At 56.9% G+C, this 24,876-nt stretch overlaps 1 protein-coding gene across 1 annotated transcript in view; it reads right to left on the bottom strand.

Annotated features, from left to right (window-relative positions):
- Positions 1–24,350, bottom strand: part of INPPL1 (inositol polyphosphate phosphatase like 1) — a 73,671-nt gene extending 49,321 nt beyond the window's left edge. The window contains exon 1 of the mRNA XM_077830335.1: positions 24,072–24,350. Within this exon, the coding sequence (XP_077686461.1) occupies positions 24,072–24,250 (179 nt within the window). The 5' untranslated portion in view covers positions 24,251–24,350. The remainder of the gene's footprint in view (positions 1–24,071) is intronic.
- Between the last annotated feature and the right edge of the window lie 526 nt (positions 24,351–24,876).

Raw genomic sequence — 24,876 nt, 5'->3', positions numbered from 1 at the left:
GGAAGCGAGTGCAGACCTTAATGACCTGGGTGGCACAGTGCGGTGCAATGCAGCCTCAGGCTGCCAAGGGACCACGCATCCCCACTCATTGCATTCCCCAGTGCAGCCCCACTCTTCCCTCCTCCGCTGCCCCTTTCCTCCCCCCGCTGCATCTGGGGAAACAGCTGCCTTCTATCAGCTGCCCGCTGCCTTCTGTCATCACCCAGCCAGCAGGAGGCCGGTCAGACACACACATTCATGCCACCGCTGCATCCAGGAATCCTGTTCTCCTAGGATTCCCCTGCCCACGGGGAAAGGCCTCTTTGCTTGTGCTACCCACTCCCCTTAACCACACCCGTGCCCACCTGGCCCCTTTACAGAAGGCCGATCTTCCTGCTCCACAGCTCTGGGCCAAGAGACTGAAGTTGGTTCCTTGTTTCTTGTTCCTTATTCATGGTTTTCAGGTCCTTACTTAAAGGTCAACGTTATTTTAAAAGAGATCAGTGTAAAATGACGTTGATTTTAGGTTAATGTGTTAACAGTGGAAATGACCAATGACTGATGTACTCATTAAATAAAGAAGCAGCTGGGTTTTGATAGCCCTTACATGATGAAATAAGTCTCCCGTCACTGCGAGTGTCACATCTCCATTGCCATCAGCTGGTTCTGAAGGAGCTGGGGCATGCCCCTTGCCAATCCGAAGCTTTGTACGGGTGGCCACTTCTCATGTCCCCATCACGGTTCCTTTTCCTTCAGCCCTCCAGTCACCCCCTCTGGGGCACCTGGCATTGGCCACTGTGGGAAGGCAGGATACTGGGTTGGATGGACCTTTGGTCTGACCCAGTCTGGCCATTCTTATGTAACGGGCGGGTCTTCTATAAAGCCAGGAGGTTGGAAATAGTGTGTGAAGCTGCAGGAGGAAGCCTGCAGTGCCTCTCCCTGAGATAAGGGAGAAGGACCCTGGTAGAAGGAGTCCAGTGGTGAGAGCAGTAAGGCGGTGGAGATGCAGATCTGAACGGTTCACTACAGGGCCCTAGACTGGAACCCAGAGTGGAGGGTGGGCCTGGGTTTCCCTCCCACCCACGGCAGGGTGTGTTTTAAGGGGAGTGGATACGAAGGCTGCCGGAGTCGCTGATGGGGTGACACCGTCAGGGCAGCGGACGTGAGGATGGCCTGATGCTGCGTGGGGAGAGAGACCTTGAAAGACCACCCTGGCAGGGGAAACCGCTGAGCCACCTGGCTGGAGTCATGAGGAAGGGGCTGCAGACTGAGAGAGGGACAGAGAGACAGAGGGCAACCGCAGGAAGGGGCATCGGCCTGGTGGAGCTAATCCCCAGAACAGCCAGGAGGCAGCGTCACCCAGCTGTGAGCAGAGCGCCCCGTCACAACATCCAAAGAGAGCATCCGCCCGTTTTGCCCCGGCATCACTCTGGGAGCTTTTGTTCAGCTGCTTGTCCACTTCCTTATGACTTGGAAAATGGAGCAGAGGGTATTCTTATCACGCTGTGGATGACAGCAAGCTGGGAGGGGTTGCAAGCACTTTGGAGGGCACGATTAGAATTCAAAAGGGCCTGGATTGGAGAACTGGTCTGAAATCAACCAGATGAAATCCAGTAAAGACAAGAGCAAAGTACGTCACTTCGGAAGGAAAAATCAACCACACAATGGGGAACAACTGGCCAGGCTGTAGAACTGCTGAAAAGGATCTGGGGGTTACAGTAGATCACAAGCTGAACATGAGCCAACAATGTGATGCAGTGGTGAAAAGGGCTAATATCACTCCAGGGTGTAGTAACAGGAGTGTCATATGTAAGATGCGGGAGGTAACTGTCCCACTCCACTCGGCACTGGTGAGGACTCAGCTGGGGAACTGTGTCCAGTTCTGGGGGCCGCACTTTAGGAAAGATGGGGACAAATTTGAAGAGTCCAGAGAAGAGGAATAAAAATGATCAAAGGTTGAGAGAACCTGAGCTGTGAGGAAAGGTTAAAAACTGGGCGTGATTAGTGATTGAGAAAAGAAGACCAAGGAGGACCTGGGAACAGTCTTCAGATCTGCGAAGGGCCGTTTTAAAGAGGACAGGGATCCACTATTCTCCAGGTCCACTGAAGGTCGGACAAGAAGTGATGGGCTTAATCTGCAGCCAGGGAGATCTAGGTCAGATATTAGGAAAAATGTTCTAACTAGAAGGATAACTAAGTACGGGACGAGGTTCCCAAAGGAGGATGTGGAATCCCCATCATTTCGGGGTCTCCGTCACTGGAAGTTTTTACGAGCAGGTTAGATGTATTACAATGTATTTTGTTTGACTCCAGATCACTCCACAGGACTCCTCCGGCCTCATCGTTAGTTACCATACCACCAAGCTTTGTGTCACCCACCAGCTTTATCAGCATTGGGTTTATATTTACTTCCCGATCGCTGACGAAATGTTGACTAGCATCGGGGCTAGTCCAGACGCCTGCTACCCCATACTATGGACACCCACGCGCAATGATGACTCTCCACTAAGGACTACTTTTTGAGACCTATCCATTAGCCACTTCTTAATCCATTTCAAGTGTGCTTTATCAATGCCGTACAGATCTCACTTCTGAATCCGAATGCCATGCAGCACTGAGCCAAATGCCTTATGAATCTCTCCGTGCATCACATCGACTCTAGGGGCTCTTACAGCTCACCACATTCATCGCCGCTCCATGCGAGCCTCCGGATTAAGCACTGTGAGTCCACACCCGTCATACGGCATTTGTTTGTTCCTCCTCTCCCCAGGGCCAGATGCATGGGCAGTGGAGTGTCCTGTTTTGTCAGGGTTTCAAGTTTGGTTCTTAGTTGTTAAATATAGGTTTGATTGAAATATACCTGTTGCTATGTGTTTATGTTAGAGAAGGCCAGGTCAAAGACATGAGTCTGATGACTGGAGGTGAGGAGGTCTGTGATGGTTCTTAGTTCCAGGGGGAGTTCATTCTGGAGTCTGGGACCAACCCACCTGAAAGTTCAGTCTGCTGCATAGACGAGCTTTATTCTTACTGTAGAGTTCCCTTGGGCCTGCGGAGAGAAGGTGTTGACCACGGCCTTTGTTCTGCAGCTTAGGAAATCTTTTAGCTATCCTGGGCCCTGGTTACTGAGCACCTTGAATATAAGGGCTGAGACCTTGAACTCAAGCTGAAATTCTCCGGGAAGCCAGGTTGGGAGCGGAGGACAGGTGGGAATGCTGCGGAGGTGCCTGGCAGCGTTCCGTACTGGATGGAGTTTCCTGGATGCAGAAGGTTTCGTGCTCAGGTATGTTGTGTGGCTGCAGTCCGGCTGAGCGGTGACAAAGGCATGAATAACTCCGTGCACGGGGATGGGATGGAATCTCAGGAGATGGCAGAAAGCGTTACTCGCGGCAGCGAGGAATCCAGGAGTGCTCCTAAACTATGCGTCTAATTGAGGAATCGTGAGTGTGAACCTTCTGCTACACGATGCTGCACTGTGGCTGCAAACTCTTCACCTGTATCAGTCAAACGTGTGATGTCGTCAAGGAATGCACTCAGCTTTGTTTACAAGACTTATTTTCTAGAAAACCATATTGACTGGAATTAATGATATTCCTTCCCTTTAATTCTGCATGAGACCTGCAGCGTGTCTCTCCCAAATTACACTCCCCCTTAACAACACCACTTCTGTCAACACCTAAGCACCTGCCTATACAGTATAACTCTTCCTGGTCTCTGGTTTGACTCTGCGGCCTGTAACAGACCGCACCAGCCCTCTCCCGGGCTTTGTTAGCGAGCACACTGAGCCGCACGCCTTGTGGCTCCAAGTCATCAGTAACTCTCAAATGAGTAATCATGTCTTTTGCCATCCTCTTCCCCCACCACCTCTTGTACCCACTCCGTCCTTCCCAAGCAGATTATAACCAACCATGGGAACTGTCCCACCAGGTTTCCCTAATGCCAATTCTAATGTTTTTTTTTTTCTCATCAATGAGAAATTCTAACTCCTCTGGCTTGCTACCCGGACTCGTAGCGTGGGTAGACAAGCAACTGAAAACGTCGTCTCCTCAAGCTCTTTGCCACGGCAGTTCAGTTTGTTCCAGACATCCTGAGTTTGAGTTTTGTGCTGCATTTGCTTCCTTAGCACCCTCCCCTTGCGCTGGTAGTTTAATGCCTGACTGTCTAGCCAAGTCCCCTACTTGTGATACACAGGCTGTTCCATTCATACTGCCCCCCTCCCAATGTGGAATGTGGCCCAGTATTCCATAAAACCAAAAAACCTTTGGCCTCTCATCCGTTGCACAACTAAGAGATCACCTCCAGTATTTTCTGTCTTCTGCCTTCTCGAGCTCACTGAACTGGCAGGATCACCGAGAAGATCACTCAGACTTGCCTTTTCTTCCATGCGGTTCCAAGATGCTTCTTCTACGGTCTGTGTAGCTCCATGCGGAGTCGTGTCATTGGTTCCAATGAGTATGATCATCATCATCAGTGGACACTCGACAGACAACTTCATAACCCCGTCTAATCCTGCCATCACATCTTGTATCTTCACTCCAGGGAGACGGCAAGCCATCCGCTTGTCCCAGTGCGCCTTTCTGTGTTCTCGGTCCGCTCTTCTAAAAATGGAGTCGCCAAGGATGATTGTTTGCATTAACAGTTGAAGAACCGATCTTGGTAGCTGCTTGTTTCATACTGCAAGGATACCCATTGCATGTGTTCCCTGAAACTTCCTGTTCCATTCCTCCAGAGCCAGGTTATTCGATAGTTGACTTGCCGGATGCCTGAAAACGTTTTGCTACGTCTAGCCGGGTTGAATGCCCCGGTTCTCTTTCCCTTCTTGGTCACAAATCGCCTGAACCCTTCTTTGGTTTCTACTCTGTCCAATTCCTGTATCGCCCAATTCCTGGCATCTGTGACAATGATTTCCAAACCTGGTGGTCCAGGGAAGTCTTCGTTTCCTCAGATGCTGCACAATGGTGCAACTTTTGCTTCCAGACTGCGTGTTTTCTAAGGCCAACAGATTCCTAGGCCCCAGCAGTTGTCCTGTCATCATCCATGCCTGCTAACTGGTGGAGAGCCATTCCTAAACCATGATTCACGCTCCCGCTCTCAATTCCTACCGAAATTCATCCAGTTTGCTGCTCCTCCTCACCTGGGAACTGACCGATCTACTAAGCCTCACTGCTCAGCTCTCTCCCTTGCAAACAGAGACCTCAAACACCGTTCTGTTTGAAGGCCCAAGGGTCCCAGTGACAAGGCCCTCCCTGAAACACAAACAGACCTGTCTCACTGGGTCAGGTGAGGGGCCCGCAGCCCAAGCACACAACACTCATCAAGAACAACCAAACAACAGCTGAAACAAAGACAACACTCACCAAGTCCGTCCACCTGCAGCCACCAGATCCACAGCTTTACCTGCTAGCCCCTCCTGTGGCCCCACAAAAGGGTGTGTACGTGTTTGAGGCGGGGAGGATGGCTGGGGGCAGGGGCCATAAATTTTTGCAAAGAAAAATTTTCAAGTCAGGGAGTTTCACATTTCAGTTACATCAGGACATCTTCACGGCTGTGGGGACACGTCACCCAGGGTGACCCAAGACTTATTCTGCCGCATACTGCCAGACAAAGCCCAGCTTCCTCGTTAACCTTCACTTGCAAATCAGACATGGGACGAGGGCAGAACAAAGCTGCAGGTCGGCAGGGGACTTGTCCCGGCTCGTTCAGAACGGTCTGAGGTCACAGAGACATGTCACCTCGGGGTGACCCATGACTGACTTTCTCTGGTGCATCCCATCAAATCCCAGCTCCTTATTTCATTAGAGCTCGATGAGATTTCTAAAAATGTAATCTTAGACGGATAGATTTGTAAATGATTTTGGCTTTGGACAATACAAAACTACTCAAGACAGGTAAGTCCAAAGCTGACTGAGGAGAGTTACAAAAAGGATCTCACAAAACTGGGTGACTGGGCAACAAAACGGCAGATGAAATTCCATGTTGATAAATGCAAAGTAATGCCCATTGGAAAACATAATCACAACTGTACACATAAAATGATGGGGTCTAAATTAGCTGTTACCGCTCAAGAGAGAGATCTTGGCGTCACTGTGGAGAGTTCTCTGAAAACATCCACTCAAAGTGCAGCGGCAGCCAAAAAAGTGAACAGAACGTTGGGAGTCATTAGGAAAGGGATCAATAATAAGACAGAAAATATCGTGTTGCCTCTATATAAATCCATGGTATACCCACACCTTGAATACCGCGTGCAGTTCTGGTCGCCCCATCTCAAAAAAGATATATTGGAATTGGAAAAAGTGCAGAGAAGGGCAACGAAAAATGATGAGGGGTATGGAACGGCTTCCGTCTGAGGAGAGATTAATAAAACGGAGACTTTTCAGCTTGGAAAAAGGATGGGGGGGAGGGGGATATGGTAGAGATCTATAAAATCATGACTGGTGTGGAGAAAGTGAAAGTGTTATTTACCCCTTCACATAACACAAGAACCAGGGGTTAGCTGATGAAATTAACAGGCAGCAGGTTTAAAACAAACAGGAAGGTTCTTCACACAACACAGTCAACCTGTGGAACTCATTGCCAGGGGATGCCAGGAAGACCAAAAGTCTAACTGGGTTCAAAAAAGAACTAGATAAGTTGATGGAGGACAGGTCTATCGACGGCTATTAGCCAAGGTGGTCAGGATGCAACCTCATGCTCTGGGGGTCCTCTGAGTACCAGAAGTTGGAACTGGATGACCAGGGCTGGATCACTCGATAATTGCCCTGTTCTGTTCATTCCCTGTGCAGCACCTGGCACCAGTCTCTGTCGGAAGACAGGACACTAGGCTCCATGAACCATTGGCTGACCCATTAGGGATGTTTGTATGTTCTCATGTAATAAGGAACTGGGAACCCCGGATAACGAGCTGGTACCATGAATAAGGAGCTGGGAATAAGTCACAGGCCTCTGCCACATGAGCTCAGGAGACACTACTGGCTGGTCCTTTGTTCTCTCGACGGACCAGCCCTAGAGGACGACGTCTCACCCACTCCCAAAGCCAGAGCCCCAAGCGGGCGCGGTGATGTGCTGCCGGGGGCTCCCCCCGAATCTCCTGCTTCAGCTGGTGATGTGTGCCACAGATGCCCAGGACCCCCTACCCCCAGCCTCAGTCGCAACTTGGCACTGACCGCACCTGGTGTTTAACCTTCAGTATGAACCGGCCTCTCCCCACTGGCCCCGGGGTCAGCAACCCGCTTGGGGAAGCAAGGTTGGGGGTGGTTGTGGGCCGGGGGAGAGGGCAGAGCTCCCAGCACGACAAGATGGAGCTAATTAGGATACAATCCCCAACTCCGCCCCGCCTCCTAGTGGCCGGAAACTTCCCCCTTCTCCAGCCGGACTTCCTGTAGCATGCCCCCTGCATGCATCCTCCGACCCACCCCGAGGGGAGACTGGCTTCCTAGGAGTTAAGTGCAGGAGATCGCCAGGCCCCATGCGCCGTTCCAGCCCCGGCCCCGGGAGCAAGGCACAGACCACATCAAAGCCAGGGCGGTGCCGTTACTCTCCTCCACGCAGCAGAGCTGCCTGGGGCCCGATGAACATCACCAGGGCGATGGCGGGTCCCCCAAGGATGGCGGGGGGTAGGGGGGCGGCAGCCTGCGTGTGCCACTGAGTCAGCAGTTCTGCTGGCCTCCAACCAGCCATCACGTGGGCAGGGTTTTGTGAGACAGCGGCCAGGCCCCCCCAGAGGAGGGAAGGAGCCGTAAGAACCTGCGTAGAACAGGATCAGAGAAACGGCTAGGCCCTGTCCTATGGATGGGGAAAAACAGGTTCCCACTTGCAGCTTGGCAGAAGCTACAGCTGCCCCCGGGGCTGCGTGTGCAGATAACCCCATGGTTTCAGAGCTGGGACAGACTGGGGAAAGAGTCACAGCCCCTCTCCTGGCCCCTTTCATATCCGGCCCTGACGATCAGCTTGAGCTTCGACTGTACATTCTCCCAGGCTGGGGCTGTGTTTGAGTCTGTGAGCCAGGTAACCCCCCGGCCAGGTTTTAACACCCCCCTCCCCGGTTTTAACCCCGCCCCCGAATTTAGCCCTTCATGACATTTGCAAAGTTCCAGGCCAACTCCTGGCGCCGGTAAACGGATTGATGATGATGGTTCTCTGGACCCAGCTGGGTCGGAGCAGCGTAAACCCTGCTGCCCTTGCATTGTCCCAGCACCTGCTGGACGAAGGGCTCCGGGCAGCCAGGAAGTTATTTATTTTTCAGTGGAAGCTTGCAGGAACCAGGGGCCGTGAGCCAAGCTGGTGGGGTGACGAGAAGATGTTGAGAGACGGGCAGCAGGATGCCACCGTGACCCGCGGAAGAACGGGCTCGACCCCAGAACGCACCAGGCTTCCTGTGCCAGCCGATTCCAGCCAGCCCTGGCTACTAGCCCCAGAGGCCCCTCTGCTTTGCGGGTGATGGGAGATTGCTAGGCGAACGGAGGGAGGCAGGCGGGTAGAAACGTGTCACAGATGCACAGTTCCCAGCACAGGTCTAAGGCACAGTCAGATTCAACGCCATGGCCCGTGCTCGCGTGCCGCTGATGGCAAGACGCCCACCCACACCTACAGGGACCACGGCGGGAGGGCTAAGCGCTCATCCACACATGCTGCCAGCCCCACCACCCCCTGCTAATGGGATTTCTCCGGGCTTCAGAGAGGGAACCCCTTGCCACCTTTGTTGTCAGCCCAGGAGGCAACGATGCCCCAGGGGCAAGGAGAAGACAGCTAAGGGGGTTGCACGCACAGAGTCCATCAGGATCCCACGCCCCACTGCGAGCGGCTGGCTGGAGGTCCCTAAAGGTGACTCGACCTGAAAGCGTGGGAGGAGCCGGGATGAGAGGCATTGAAGAGACTTGGCCACAGGACGTTAGACCATACATTCTCTCACTGTGACCGCACGCCCGCCTCTTTCACCCTCGAGGAAGGAAATCTAAAAATACCAACTGTATTTAAATGCACATGAAAAAAAAAAAAAGATAAAAGGGCAGGGAAATTTCAGTGGGTAAGGCAGGGTTTGCGGACAGCGGATCCCAGACTCAAGCCAAGTTATTCTGCTTTGTTCTAACTCAACGGGACACTCACGACTTACCCCTGCGGGGACGGGTCAATGCACGTAACAGCCCAGTTTGCTCACTTCCCATTTGAGACAGGCCCGACCCAGAACACCAGATCCAGCTGCCTGGGCCGCAAGGAAGTTTTGATTTGGTTCTGGATCCAGATGCCATGACTCTGGAGCTGCTCCGCTCTTCATAGCGGTCCCCATTCAAACTAAACAGCCATGGTAACAAACAAACCCACCTGTCCCCATGCTGCGCAGAGTGGCCACCCCCACCAACAGCAGGGACTGACTGCTGAGCTGGCTGTTCCAGAATAACCAGCCTCTGCTACTGAGCTAAGAGAGAATCTTCATCAGCTGTTCGCAGTCCTGGGGCTATGACACCCAGTTGAGCAATTCTGATTCCATCCACTAGAGGGCAGCGATTCAGGCACATGAGCCCACCCCTCCCCGTCTCCAAGCAAATACCTTGCTAACATCAACCAAGCGTGCAGCATGGGAGGTCAACACAGCTAGACTTTGGTTGTGCAAAGCATCAGCTCCACCGACAGACCGAGCCACAAGCTTCAAACCCTGCTGGGATCTTCACTGAGAATGGGGAGAGCGCCTCTGACTCAGCGCAGGAGCCGTGCACACAGGTGGATGTTTCACAAAACCGCCAAAGGAGACAGAGGCTCCCGCTAATTGCGTATCTGATGGACACAGCCACCACGCAGGAAAGGATTATTTTAGCCTGATCGGGAATGCGCACCTCGTGTCTCCTCACAAGGGCGGGAGAGCAGACCAATCAGCGTGGTGTTACGGGGAAGGCACTTTGGCTGGATCAGGTGGTAGGAGGGTCTGATTTTCTCAGAGCACCACGGCAGGGGCAGAGTTAAGGGTATTTGGATCCTTGACTGTGCAGTTCCATCCCTCACTGGGTATGTCTGGGAAAGCAAGGGGAGAGAAGCAGGTGGGGTGGGGAAGCACCGCTCTGTGGGGGCATCGCTGGCATAGGGTCCCCTACGCCGATCTGCCCCATGGACTGCAGAGCCTGACTGCACAGCGAGCCCCAGCTGAGGGGAAGCAGGCAGCTCCCCAGGAAGGGCAGAAGGTGGGTGCAGGAATGGGAGGGAGAACCAGGAGTAAGTGGGGATCAAGCCCAGCTGGGGAAAGCCAGGCCGGAAACTCAGGGAGTGAGGATAGAGAGCCCCGGGAAAGACCCTGCCTAAAGCAGGGAGAAGATTGGGAGACCCAGAGGGTGGGGTTAGGAAGCGGCCCAGGGAAAACCTCTGGTAGAGGAGCAGCCCTGGTCGTGCAGTACAGGGCCCTGGGCCGGAGGGTGCGACTGGGTTCTCCTACCCGCCCCCAGGAAGGGGGGCTGCAGGCTGAGCCCAGGAGGGGCTGAGGAAGGGCCCCAGAGAAGGCGGAAGGATTCTGTTTGTGTAAAAGACATTTTTGGACGTTCAGTTCAGCCAGCCGTGACTCTGGCCGGGGTGGGGTTACGATGGCGACCCGGCCGGAGTGCCGAGTCGCTGGCAGAGAAACCGGCACGGCTCTGGAGAGACGGCCGGCGGGGGTGGGAGAGCGGCTACGCCACGCCTGGCCACAAGGGGGCACCGAGCGACGAGCGGACTTGTTGGCCCAGTCGCCGAGGTTAGGGCAGCCCCGAGACTATTCGAATTTACACCGGACTAGTGCAGACAGGTCACCAGGGCCAGGAGCTGCAGGAAGTTCCCTGACATCTCCCCACGCCCCTGCAAAGAGCTGAGCTCAGCCAGAGATGAGAATCTAGCCCTTAATCTCTCTGTGACTCAGCTCCTCTTTTGTCAAATGGGAATAATAATCCCGGAGAGTGTTCCCATGCTGGCTCAGCCCCGGGCTCCGTCCAGCCCAGGCTCCTGGCTCTGGCAGGGGCTAGCCCCAGCCGCTTCCGAGGAAGGTGTGGGAACCCCAGCAGACAGGTGTGGGGGAATCTGCCTCTATGTTAGGGACACGTCTACACTGGAAACTTCAGTCAACCTATGATAGGTTCACGTCTACAGAACCTCCTTCTGCTCGTGGTGCACGCCCTCACCCGAAGTGCTTCCACTGACTTCAGAGGGGCAGTGGGGAGGGCTGAAAGCCTGGGCTCCCCCCTCCCGGGAGCCTGGCTGCCTCCCCGGGCTCTTGGCTCCCTGCTCCTCGCTGCTGGGAGCCCAGCTTCCCCCCTGGGTTCTCAGCTCCACACTTCCCACCACTGGGAGCCTGGCTGCCCCCAGGAAGGTCCTGAGAAGAGGGTTTTCTCAGGGGAAAGGGCTAGGGGGAACTTCCCAGCAGGAAGCTCTGCGGCTGGAGTCCAGGCAGCTCCTGGCCACCCAGTAGGGAGCCTCAGTGCAGCCTGACTCCCTGCAGGGAGCGGGGAGCCCGGGCAGCAGCCAGGCTGAGAGCAGGGACCTGGTGGGCAGCCCAGCCAGGAGTGGGGAACCCAGAAGGCATGGAGCCCCCCACCCATGTGGGACGCTGGCCCGGCTTTCTTGTCAATTTCACGGCAAACTGACACTGACAGCCAACAGCCGATATAAGTAACCTGCAGTGTCTACTGCATGGCCCTAACTACACCCACAGAAGCCCTACGCCCCTCATGGAGGTGGAGTTATGTCGTCGGCGTAGTAGGGCGCTTACGCCTGCTGGAACACGGCTGGAGAGCGCACGCTGACTTAACGAGGTCGATGTATGCTGCCTCACCTCGACCTAACTCTGCAGTGTAGACCAGGCCTGGATTCTGATCGTTACAGATCAGCTCGAGCCCTGCAGACTGAGGTTTAATATCGCTGCCGAACTGTCTGTTGGCATTAATTATAACTCTGGTTATTCTTGTTCTCCATGTGACCATCCACGCCCTTTTTCAGACTTGTTAAGATTTTGCTCTTGATGACTTCCTGTGGCAGGGAGTTCCACAGTCTGCATGCACATGAGGTGAGAAAACGTTTCCTTTCATCAGCTTCTTGTAACACCTAGTTTGTTTGTTTTCTCACAGCTGCACCTGGAGCAGAGGACTGCTGGCTGCAGTGACGTCCAGGTCCCATCCCAGAGTTGATACAGTTAATTTAGACTCCTGGAAGGTGAATGACCAGTTTAATTCTTCACCTCCAAGATGCATTACTTTGCCTTTATCGAAAGTGAACTTCATTTGCCATTTCTCCCCTAGCTTGGTCTGGTCTCTCTGAAATTCCTCACTGTTCTCTCAAGCCCTAACTAACCTACATAATTTTGTGTCATCTGAACATTTTGCCCCTTTACTGCTCACCCCCTGTTAAAGTGGGGTTTTCACCCTTAGATCTCCCCTTTGAGTCAAGACTGACATGTCTCTCCCCACACACCCTGGTGGCCCGGTACAGAGCCATGGGGGGGCCGGGGGGTATATGCCTGCCTCAGTTTCCCCTAATGGGTTTGCAGTGAGTTCAATGAGGCTTTTCTGCTGGGAACAGTGCCCCTTCAGAGGTCTGGTTTATTTAACCCAAGATTAAACAATCCTTCCCTCCAACCTCCTAACCAGGAGGGGCCGAGTTAACCTTGGTCTGTCTGTTCCCCTGCAGCCAATCCATCGCCTCCGTCCAGCCTCCTTACCAGTAAAACCCTCTTGGCCCAGGACCCCCTTCTAAAGTTTGGCCTCTTGCCATCATCTGGGGAAGGGTGCCCTCTGGGCTCGGGCCCTGCAAAGGTTTAGCTGCACAGCTCTCCTCTGCAGTGGTGGGTAGTTCCTCTGGAGCACCTCTCCCAGGTTCCCCCTAGCCAGTTCCCCTGAGAAAACCCTCTTCTCAGGACCTTCCCAACTGAGCCCTCGTTACCCTTCATTAGACCTAGGCGTCCAGTGGCCAGGGCGGCCCAGAGCCGCAGCCACATGTGTGTGGGTGACGGGGAGGGTGATGGGGGACAAAGGCAATCCCGGACAACGGTCAGAGTTCTTGCAGGGGAGTGCAGCTGGAGGATCCAACACGAGGGGCTGGCTCAGGGGGTTGGAGAGGCAGGATCCGGCATGGCAAGGCCAGGCAGCAACCGGCAAACAACAGCTTCCTCTTCCTCCTGGGGCCTCTCTCGCAAGCTGGCAACCTCTGAGCACACTGCCTGGGCACACGGCCGTTAGCAGGAAGGCTGCTGGGCAGGGGCAGTGGTTTGGCGCACCGTGGTGGCAGAGCGGCGAAAGATTTCCAGGTTCGAAACCTGACAGCTCCTTAGCGAACGGCCTCCTTCACACCTGATGACTCAGAAATGGCTTGGGGTGGACTGGCTCTCCTTAGCGGAGCCTGTCCCAGGAAAGCTGGGTCTCCACCCCCTCAGGGCCGGCGACTCTGCCCTGTCCAGATCATTAATACATACAGTAAACGACCCGGGGCCTACTACAGAGCCTTGAGCCCTCCACAGGGCGCTTGCTGCCACGATGGAAACAGAGCGGGGAGGGAGAGCTCGGTGGTTTGAGCATTGGCCTGCTAAACCCAGGGTTGTGAGTTCAATCCCTGAGGGGGCCATTTCGTGAGCTGGGGCAGAATCTGGGGATTGGTCCTGCTTTGAGCAGGGGGTGGAACTAGATACCTCCTGAGGTCCCTTCCAACCTTGCTAGTCTATGATTCTAGACCGTTTCAGCCTATTTTTCATTCCCATCTCTGGCCAGTCGTCCGTTCATGACCATACTTTGGCTCTCACCTGCCGATACTTAGGCCAGTTCCGCCCTTAAAACTACAACGCACAGGGTGTGAAAAATCGATATGCCTGAGCACTGTAGCCAAGCCAACCTAACCCCCAGTGTCTATGATCTCGGTCAGGGTCCCTGCAGCACCCGGCACATATGGGGGCCATAACACACAGAATGGTTTGTTCTATGATGAATATCTTAGAAATACCCTTCAAACTCACTCCCCACAGCTAAATCCAAAGCACGCGCAGGGGGCTGAAGACCGCAAGATACGAGAACATCTTCTGCTTTGAGATCCCTCAGGCAACCCCCCTGCACTTAGTAACGACCCTAGGGGCATCTGAGCTCCCCTCACAAGCATATTGGTGGTCCCGCTGGCACAGGACTGAGGCACATTGACAGGGCAATGGGTCGTGCTGTTACTGCCAAGGCCTGGGAATCAGTAAGGTCTAGTGGCCAGAGCACTGCAGAGGGCTTTAGGAGCCCCAGGTTCTATTCCTCGCTTGGTCAATGCCAGGGATGAGTCACTCTTCTGTGCCGTACCTCAGTTTCCCCCCGTGGGGATGATGATACTGGCCTCGGTAAAGTCCTTTGAGATCCCCAGATGCAGAGAGTTGCTATTATGAAAGGGGAAGTTTCAGGGCTGGTGCCTTTCACTTTGATCCCTGAAGTATGCAAATCAAGGGTGATTTGAAAGTCAGTTTCTAGTTTAATGACCTGTTTGCTGGTAAGAACCTGCCAGGGAACAGGGGACGCCCCCTTCCAGTAAAGATCTGCATGAAATCTGACAGTCCTTCTGCTTTCTATTTCCTGTCTCTCTCCTTCCCAGCACCTGCCCCAGCTTCCCTTTGCGTCCAATTAACACAATACTAGCTGTATGCAGGCAGCCCCGAGCTGCTTTCTCATGAGCTCTCCCCAGCTCAGGGTCAGGCCAGGCCTTGGAGGGAAGATTTCCAAGGGCAAGCAAGGGTGATGCAGGAAGCAGGGCGGGTGACTCGGCACCCGGCACTCTGACTCAGCGCTGAGCCAACGGCAGTCACCGCTCGGCCCCTTCCTTGCAGTCTCTACAGATGAATTTCTGACTTGTGAGGCTGTGTTTGGAATGCAAAGGCAGGGGGAGCGCGGAGGGCGGCAAGGGATTCTGCTCGTGTAGCCTCGGGGGCGCCGTTCTTGGAGAAGAGGGCCCGATCCCTTGAGTTTATTCGATCCCCTGGACCGGCCACAATATCCTGGTCAGCGTGGTTAATTCCATCTTGCCTCCGTCAATTTCCCCTGCAGTTTTCAAATGGATCCACTATAATCTTCTTCCCTTCCTGTCCTGAACGGCTGCACAGTGTCGCTGTGTGCTGGGAAATAACCGTTATGCTTCACCCCAGAGGTGGCTGCACGTCAGCGAGAGAGGGTGGAAATTCTCTCACACCCTTTCATGAATTAGAAACGAGGGCTGCACACAGAGCGAGAGACCCACTCTGCCCTGGAGAGCCTGATGGCTAAACAGATGGAGGGGAGAGGAGCACAGAGAGGGGAAATGTCCAAGGTCACCCAGCAAAGTCAGAGGCAGAGCCATGGATAAACCCAGGTGTCCCAAATCTCCGTCCAGGGACCCTACCCACCAGGACACGCTGCTGGAATGAACAGCATGGGGCCAGGATCCATTGCAAAGATGTATTTGGTGGTACCCTGAGCTGTGAAAACAAGACGCCTGGCTAGATGCCAGCTCAGCCTGTACAAACTTCCTTCTGCCAGCTCTAACTCCCACGGGCATCCCATCTGCTTGCCACGCCAGAACTCCCTGCTCTATGCCACCACTAGCCCCCGCCCAGAGCCCTGCAGGGGGCATGGGCACCTCACAGGATGAGGGGAGCAAGCACAGCAGAGCACGTCCCTGCAGAGGGGCCCCACCCCTGCAGAGACGCAAGGGCAGGGGGCGGTGGGAACGAGGGGGTGAGTGCAGCGTCGGAGCAGGTGCCCCCGACCCCTTTCCTAGCTCCATGCTGTCGAGGAACCTCCGCTATCTGCTGTTCCCAGGATGATGATGATGAAAACTATTCCATAGTCCTTCCATGCACAGGGCTCACCCCTCTACCCGCGTGAACCCTCCAAGCCCTAGTGGCAGCCGGGGGAGGGGTGGCAATTCCCCTTTTGCAGAAGGGGAAACTGAGGAACTGAGCGGAGAAAGTCGGTGAAAGAGCCAAGAATGGAATCCAGACGCCTCAATTCCCACACCCCACGTCTCCAGCTTTGAGAGCTGACACGGGCAGCAAGCTCACCAGTCTGGGGCAGCCCAGAGGTGTACCCCGTTCCCCACCCCCATGCCCACACTGAAAAACCCATGCCAATGCCCCCTGTGGGGAGCCCTGGCCAGATGCTGGGAGAGCCACGCCGTATTCTGTAGGCTCCAGCTTCTCCCCTGACTCAAGGGCCTGTGGGGCCTGTGGAAGTCACATGCTGCTCGGGGCTCCCGGAGGGCTGGGTTACTGATTTCTTCCTGACTAATCCCACCCTGACAGCCAGCGACTCAGCTCCAGCGGGCAGCTGAGCAACACAAAGAGCCATTGTGCGAAGTGGCCAGCTATTTACTACACCCCGATCTCCCTGGGCTGCAGTGGGGCCGTGGCAAGGCCCCGATGCTGGCTGATGTGTCTGGGCTATTTTAGATGCTCAGAGGAAAGTAACGAGGAATAAGACACCGCTGGAGGCATAATGGAGCCCTGGGTTCAGAGGGTGCCACTGTCATACAAATTACCATTAGTCAGAAGGAAAGGGAGTGAACCAACTCAGTCACACCAGGGCAGTGAGAGAAAAGACAGAGCTGCCGCCTAGAACCAGTTATCTTGGCAAGGCACTAGAATGTACGACTGAGCGAAGAAAACTGTGTGGTTAACTCATGGAACTCATTGCCACAAGAACTCTGCCGGAGTAAAGACAGGTAGAGAGATAAGAAGAATCTCTGCAGTTATGGTAGCCAGGATTAAAATGCATAAGGGATATAAATCCTCAGGCTTCAGGGCTTAAACCAGCCCCTGCCTGAGGGGGTCAGGAAGGCTCTCTCCCCTATAACTGCCTGTCTCTGCGGGGGTGTCTTCCTCTAAAGCAGCTGGTCCTGGCTGCTGTCAGGACATCAGCTCTCGTCTGACGCCGCATGGCCATTCCTGCCTCTGAAGTTGGAGGTGGGGGGCGGAGGGGGAGGGAGAGGGAGATGTACCAGGCTGGGGACGTGGCAGGGGTTGGGAATGGATCCTGGGGATGGGGCTTGCAGCAGTCAGCACTGGCCAGGCCCTCCCTGACATCAGGAGCTCGTCAAAGCCGGACGGGTTGGATAATCCGTGCAGTTTCCCTGAGGCTCCATGCGGTGGGTGCTGACGATGATTCAACCAGGCGGGGGAGGAGAGGGGCGCCCTGCTGCTCTGGGGCCTGGGCACCAGCTGACGACAGAGGAATGCCATGGCTCGGCAACCTGGCTCCAAGCCTCCCAGCTGTGGGGCTCAGGCCATCTCCGCTCCAGCAGCCCGGCGCGGCCGGCCGAGCTGCCGGCGCTGGTGGCCTTTGCTCTGTAAATCAATCCCTCTGCGAGAGGAATGTCTCCCCCTCTGCCGAGCAAACATCCCCTCCTGGGCAAACATCCCCTCCCCCAACAGAGCCCCCTCCCCCCCATGCTAATGCCCTCTCCGACTGCTGCACTGCACGGGGGATCAGCACCCCGAGTCAGGAGCGCCCCTCAAAGGCCCAGGGTGCCTGGGTGCATGGCCCTGGATTCAGCTGTGATCCTCTCATTTGTCCGCCTGGCAGCTCTCTGCCCTGGGGCCAGAAAAATAAAGATTCTCCTCTCCTGCTGATTTCAGGGTCTGGCTGCACCCCTCACGCCCAGCGCTCGGCCCAGCAGCAAGCGGCAGAGCTGAGCCAGTCGGACGAGATCCCCAGCCCACAGCGGGCAGGCTCTGAAGGCTGGTCTGACCCCACTGACCCCGAGAGGGGCCAGTCGGCAGGTCAGCAGCTTCCCTCCTCTCGGGATTTCGGCAAGTGCCAGCAGGCACTGCGGTATTGCTCCCTGGCGCCTGCCCCGGCAGCAGGCCCGCGGGTCAATACCTGCTCTGTTAGCCAGATCAATGGGGAGGACGAGTCAGAGCTGGACAATAGTGGTGAGGGGGGCGGGAGGCCGGCCAGGGGCTTTGCCTGGGGAGAAGGGGGCGGATGGGGCTCCTACAGGCTTTTCCAGTGCTGGGGGAACAGGAGCGGCTGCAGGGAAAAGGTCACGAATCAGCAAGGTAGAGCAATGGGAATGAGCCCTGCACCCCCCTCCCCGCAGAGGTAGGTAGATCTAAAGCGCTGGTAAGACTTTTACCCTAACAGCTGAGTGATCTGCTTTCTAGACTGTATCCCTCCTCACTCCGCCCGGGGAAGCAGGGCAGTGCTGGGCCAGGCAGCTCTTTGGGGCAGGGAGTGTCTGGGTTTGTACAGCGCCCAGCGCAACAGGGCCCTGCTCTGTGCAGGGAGAGCCCGGGTCCCCCATGCTGCAGCTAAAGGATAATACCGGCATTACTCCAAGCTGGGAAACTGACGCACTGGGACATGAAGTGACTTGCCCATGGTCACACGGAGTCCGGGGCAGAGCTGAGAACTGCCTGGCGGCCTCCCAACATGGCACCAGAACCCCCTAGGCCGTCCTTCCTTCAGGGCCAAGCCAGCGCTGCAGCCTCAACTGGCTCAGATCCGCCAAAACCCGGAGCCTTCAGAGCTCACCGCTGATTTCTCCATCACGCTTTCTATCACGGCTCCGTGGATAAAGGGTTAAAGAGCCGTTTGCAGATTAATCAGTTCCTGAAACCCTCCAGCGCACCCTCCCCTGAGGCGCCTGTAACCACCCACCGAACGCCGGCTCGCGTCCGTTAATCATTAGTCAACCTTTCCCGAACCAGAGCCATCAGGACGGATTTTCACACCGACCCACGGGGGCGCCGGCTCCTCCCGGGACAGGGGGCGAGGCGTGACAGCAGGAGACGGCCACATTTAAAGATTTCCCCAGGGGCCGCCCGCGCATCTGTGAAGGTGGAACCCTGCGAAGGGTTAAGGAACCCGCTTGCCTTCCTGTAACCCAGGAACACTCCCTGTCCAACTTCCATGCAGAGTTATTTTTAGGTCCCAGCAGTGGTTTATTTTGCCCTCCGCGACTCAGGCACACACGGCGCCAGGCGACCTCCGTGCCCTCTCTCTCGGTGAAAAGCCCACACAGAGCTGCCGGGATCCAGGACGGGCAACAGACCCAGGCCCGGGGAGCCCAGTCATCAGCTGGGTCAGAGCAGGGCAGCTTGCCCAGGTTTCTGCCGGCCATTTGCCTGGATGGAGAAATGGCGGTGGGCAAGGCAGAGGCAGCCCATGAAAGATTCAGCCTCCGTCCCTTCTCAGCCGCTGGTTTGAATCCAGCCCAGGGCTGCTGTCATTTACAGACAACACCAGCCCCTGACTGTTCGGGGGCCTAGCTGAAGCGAGTTTGAGCCATCTCAGCCCAGCGGACAAGCGCCCCCAACACATCTCGTGGTGGGGAGGGAGAGGATGGGTCTCAGCCAAGAGGCCAAACAGTGACAGAGCCATGGAAACTCGCGTGCCCCCTCCCCCAGCAGGGAGCCCAGGGGAGAAGATCCTGTCCAGCACCTACAGGGCAATTGCCGGGGCTCTCCTTAGGCCCCAAGGAGACACAAAGCTGCCATTGAGGCAGCAGCCTGGTGGTAACAAGCAAGGAGAGGGTGGAAAGCCCAAGGGGGCGGGGGGAGGAGGGAAGCGCTCTCTGTGGGGAAGCAGGGGGGTGGGGGGCTGTGTAATTAAAGCTGGCCCTTCTCTGTGCGGCGCGAAGGAACAGAGCGTTCTCACCACAGCACAAAGGCACCATGCATGAGGGGAGGGAGCGGGCATACTCGGCACCGTGCCCAGGGCAGCAGCTGGAGCTGGAGCGTGTTTGCAAAGAGAGGAAATTGCTTTTCCAGGGCCAGCCCTTCGGGGGCTCCAAGGCCAGGAGGAGCTCACAGCAGGAGGCGGGCAAACAGTCAGGGTGCCCAGAGCACCCAGCCCGGCGCAGCCCAGCCCCCCGGCACTGTGGACTGAGAGGCAGCGTGGGCTAGTGGCTAGAGCACAGGCCTGGGGGCGGGGGGCAGGATGGGTGGGATTCACAAAGATGGGCTCCTAAATGGTGAATCCCGCAGCGCTGAGCTCCCAGCCCAGCTTTGCCCTGTGGCTTTCGGCAAGGCGCAAGCTCCCTCCAGTGCGGTATTTCTCAAATACTTTCTGTTCCAGGACCCTCTCCCCTACAGCCGTCCCCACCGGAACTCGTGGGGCCCTGCTCTGGGCTGGGATTTCCCGATGTTGCTGCTACCCAAGCTGGAATACTTCCACTGACTGGCAGGCGGGCGAGCGGTTTCTCCGCTCGCGACAGGGCAGATGCAGAGTCACTCGAGTGCCCGCTACTCGCGGGGATTTTCCTATGGCGCAGGCAGGAGGGGCAGCGTTCCGGCCGTGCCGTTGCCCACGCCGGGCGGCATCCCCGCCGCCACCCAAATCCCCGCGTGTCCCCCACGCCAGCGGCCAAGTTAGCACAGCGCCTCGGCAACGCCTCACCCCCGAGCAGCGCTGACTAGACAAGACTGAGAGAATCGCGGAACTGGTCCACGAGGCGACAGAAAATCGCCAGGTCATTTCCTCCAGGGCTACCATGTGAGCGGACCTCAGCCCTGCCCACGCAACCCAACCCAGCCCAGGTCACCCGCAGAACCAGCGCCTCTAAAGAAACACCAGCCAGCGCAGCCCTGCTCGGGCGCCGAGGGGCCGGACTAGAGGATAGTTTCCTCTCTCTGAGAGGAAGGGATCCGTACAGATCCCCAGACCTTTGCGACGAGGGCGGTCGCAGGCAGCTGACTGGCTTGGCTTGGGGCAGATGGATTTTGTAATAAAAGCACAAAGCAGGGACACTTGCTGCCTGGCTCATGAAGGGAGGCCCAAATTCATTGCTCAGGGGTTCCAGTGTGAGCCCAGACTGCTCCCAGGCGGGTCTGCGGAAGCTGCCGTACAAAAAAAACTCTTCATTCCCTAACCTCTGGCTGCACCCCTCTCCCGGAGTCCGGACATCACGTTCCACCTGTTTACTTGGAATCAGGGGCCCGAATGGCTGATTGGCAGAGTGCCCAGAGATCCCTAGGCTTCAAGAGGGCCCCAGTCCCACAGCCACACACCGCAATGTGTTGGCAGAATATCCCCAGCTACCTGCGGCTTCCCGGTGGTCATCACCTGTCTACAGCAGAGACAGACCCCCCTCATCTGTCCGCTCCAAGAAACCCAGGCCGTGCCACTTGAGCTAAAGGAGAATCCCCATTAGCCGGTAGCAGTAGAGGACCTATGACACAGTTACTATGCTGCACACAGCCCTGCCGGGACGTTGCAACATAACTGTCCCCTTGGCAGGGCCGTATCAGAGAAGGGACGTGGGCATCCATAGGGAACCTGGCAACGGCCTCACTGGGCATCTCCCCATTGGATGTCTCATTCCCTCTGCCAGTGGCAATCAGCTGTGCCAGGGAGTTTGGACAGGCTGCCCGAGCCCTGCAGGCTCACGGATTCACTTGGCCCACTAAGGACACACACCTCAAAGGGATAGACTGATGGCCCCCGGCGTGGGCCGACTGGACTGCAGCCACAGTTAATGAGCACTGGTACTTCTAGTTCCCCCTCCCTGCCCTAGCCATGGGTTACCAGTGGCTGCTGCCCAAGACAGGCCTGCTACAAACACCCAGCGCAGGCAGGTTCTTACCACCACCTACCACCCACTAGGTGCAGAGACAGGAAGCGACTTACTCAAGGTCACGGAGCAGCTCAGGCCTCTCGGCTGCCCTCCTGTAGCCGGCTGACCTAGTATGTTGGGAAGCACCAAGTTCTAGCCCCGTGGCACGGTTCGTGTCAGTGGGGCGACCATGCACCCTTTCCCAGGCACCAAGACAAGGAGCCGGGACGGGTGAGATTTGCAGAGAAAGGAAAGTCAGGGCACAACAATGGGACCTTTCTAGAGTGAAACAGGACAAACCAACCCCAGCAGATGCTGCACGGAGCCCAGCGTTGAGACCTGCACAGTGAAAGGACGGGGAATATTCGTGCCACTGCACCATGAGGCAGCATGAGGCCTGGATCCAAACAAGTCTGAGGAAGTCCGGATGCCGCTCTGAGTTTTGTGACTGGCCCCCGTTGCTACTGTAATGAGCTGCCAAGTGTGGACATGGAACACTGCCCTCTATTGGATGGAATTCAAACTCCTCCACTGTGTGGCATAGGCCCAAGACTGCTAATTCATGGGGATTCTCCTTCAGCAAAAGTGGCAGGACTCTGGGCTTTAGAAGCAGGTGGATTTGAGTTGCAGCCAGGCGGTTGTGAAATTCTGTGCAAGGAGGGGTCCCAGTTGGCCAGAGATTTGTTAGAGAGTAATGGGCTGGACCTACAACACCCTTGTAAACTCGGCCGAAGCTCCGATCTGAACGTCGCAGCCTGAAACCCGGCTCCTCCAGCACTGGAAGGTGCCTGGCATCGGCGCTGACCCTACACGGGCTCCAGTACATCCTTGAGCCCCAGCTGCTGTGAGTTAAGTCGAGTGTCCAACAATTGGAAAGGGGGCTGGCTGGGGGGGTTAACGATGGAAAAACGCCTCCCTGTCACACTCCCCAAGAGCAGGAGCAGGATTTTGATTTCAAAATCAAAGCCTCAAAGGTCATCTCATGCCCTGGCCCACCTAAGCTGGCTCTTACAGTCCCACCCATCACTTGAGCTTCCAATTCCCCACCCCAGAACCCCTTGCCCATGTCTGGGGGGTTTCAATCATGGGTTCTGTTTTTTCTCCCCCATCCTAATGTGGGACAGGCCCACACACCGTGTCGGGGAGGGGGAATGGCTGACTCTGCAGGGGACCAGACCCACAGTGCTGTGGGATTCACGCCATGAGCAAAGAGGGAACTGCCTTCTCATCTCTTTCAGCTGCAGACACCTTGCATCCTACCTTGCAAGGCCAGTCAAGGAAGGGGACCTGTAGCTAGCACTTTACCCAACAACCCAGCCCTGCCCCACTGGGAGGCAGGATCTCCCCCTCACTTTACACTGCAGTGGCCCAGCTCTGACCTGGAGCATAGATGCATCCTACATCAACAGAAGGGTTTTTCCATCCATGTATCTACCCCACCCCGCTGGTAAACGGCTCAATGGAATAATTCTTCCCTCGTCCCAGCCGCGTCTACACAGGACCTTAGGTTGACCTAACTCCATTGCACAGAACCATAGCTAGGTTATCTCACTTTTAAGTGTAGACCTGGCCTGAGACAAACAGAAGTTAAGGGACATGCCTAACAGTCACAGCAAATCAGTAGCAGAGTCAGGAGTAGAACCCTAGGCCTGGGTTTATTTCACCTCATTTTGGGGTTTTCTGTCACTCCCATCACTGGAGCCAGAGAACCCGCCAAGCAAAACCTTCATGGACTGGGGAAGGTCTGGATTCAAATCCCAGGCCCGCAACAGCCTCCCGGCCTGACCTGGGGCGAATCACATGGCTGGTCCGTGCCTCAGGTGCCCCCTCCCGCCCCAGCCCGATCTTGCTGCCACCCACTGTCCCTAGTAAATCCTTCAAGGCTGTCTCCGGTAGCACCGTGGGGCCCTTACCTTGGCTGGGGCTGGCTCTAGGCACTACAGTAGCAATTATACTGACTCCCACTGCCCAAGAGAGATGTGCAGCTGGACCACCCGATGCACAGGTCTGAGGTCCAACCGCCGCACCTGGATGCTGGTGTCCATTATACAAACAGCTCTGCGTAGGGGAGCTTGTCCCTGCACACACACACAGTGTCATGGCCTCTAGCTTTCTCAGCTCTCTGGGGCTGTCTGTTCTGTACAGCCCCTAGCCCACGGGGGGCCTTGATCCATGGCTGGGGCGGAGTACGGGACACTGGCAGAGCACGCTGCAGGATCTGGTGACAGCAGATCTAACCGCCCGCCCCCGGGGTGGGGGGCTTACTCCTGCCTCCCCTCCTCCCTGAGCTTACCCGCCCCCGAAGCGCCGGCCGGTAGGAAAGCCAGTCCCCGGGGGCAAGCCCTGTCCCCTGGGGCACCCCAGCGCCCTGGGCTCGGCCGGGCCGGAGAGGGAAGTCAGGGTCCGCCGCCGGTCCTTACACTGCACATACAGCCCCGGGGCAGGGGTACCCGCAGGCGGGACAGGCCCGCTCGCGCCGGCCCATTGCACCGACCCCTGCCCTGCTGGTCTCCTGCACAGGCCAGGGGGTTTTGTGCCTGATCCTCCCCCCCGCCACCCACGTCCCGCCCGCGCCCATCCCCGTGGCGCCCGGGCGGAGGACTCACAGCACGCAGAGGGCGTAGGCGCCCGAGACGCTCTCGCTGTCCCGCACGAAGAAGCTGCCGTCTCGCCCGGCTCTGGCCAGCAGCTCCTCCGCCGCCGCTCGGCTCAGGTCCCGGTGGTACCAGAGCGGTGCCGGGCTGGCGGGCCCCGGGCTGGCGCCGCTCCCCGCGCCGCACGCCATGCCCCTCCCGGGGGCCGGCTCAGGCCGCGGGGGGGCCCCCGCGCTCAGGTTGCCAAGGGCGGCGGCAACCCCCGCCACAAAAACCAAAACCGAAAACAAACAAACAAACAAAGTTCAGCTCGCTCCAGGCCGCCCCAGAGCGCCCCCGAGCCCGAGCGCCCGGGGCAATGGGCAGCGAAGCGCCCGCAGCCCAGCCCGGCTCGGGGCTAACATCCCCCCGGGCAGGGCGCAGCCGCCTCCCTCCGGGCGCGCCGCGGGGCCGGGGCCGGGCGCGCCGCGGGCGTTGTCCGGGGCCCCCGGGACCGAGCCGGGGCCGCTGCGGTTCGGGGGCGGGGAGCCCAGGCCGAGGGGTCCCGCCCCGCCGCCTCCTTGGCCGGAGTCTGCTCCGCCGGGCGCCCCTCCGGAGCCCGCCCCGGCTCTGCCCCGGGCCGGGGAGAAAGTTTCCTCCTGCAGAACAAAAGGAGGAGAAGTTGCGAGGAGCCGCAGCGGGGGCTGCGCACGGGCTCCCTCTTCCTCCAGGAAGCCCCCTCCGCCCCCGCGCCAGCGCCGATGCGGAGCAAAGGGCGAGGGTTTTCCAACATCCCCGGGGGGGCGGGGGCCAAGCTCCCGGGACAATGGGACATTCA

The sequence above is a fragment of the Eretmochelys imbricata genome, chromosome 1, assembly GCF_965152235.1.
Source record: "Eretmochelys imbricata isolate rEreImb1 chromosome 1, rEreImb1.hap1, whole genome shotgun sequence".
NCBI classification, from domain to species: Eukaryota; Metazoa; Chordata; order Testudines; family Cheloniidae; genus Eretmochelys; species Eretmochelys imbricata.
Note: the sequence above shows the minus strand (reverse complement) of the source record. Positions and strands in the feature narration are given on the sequence as shown.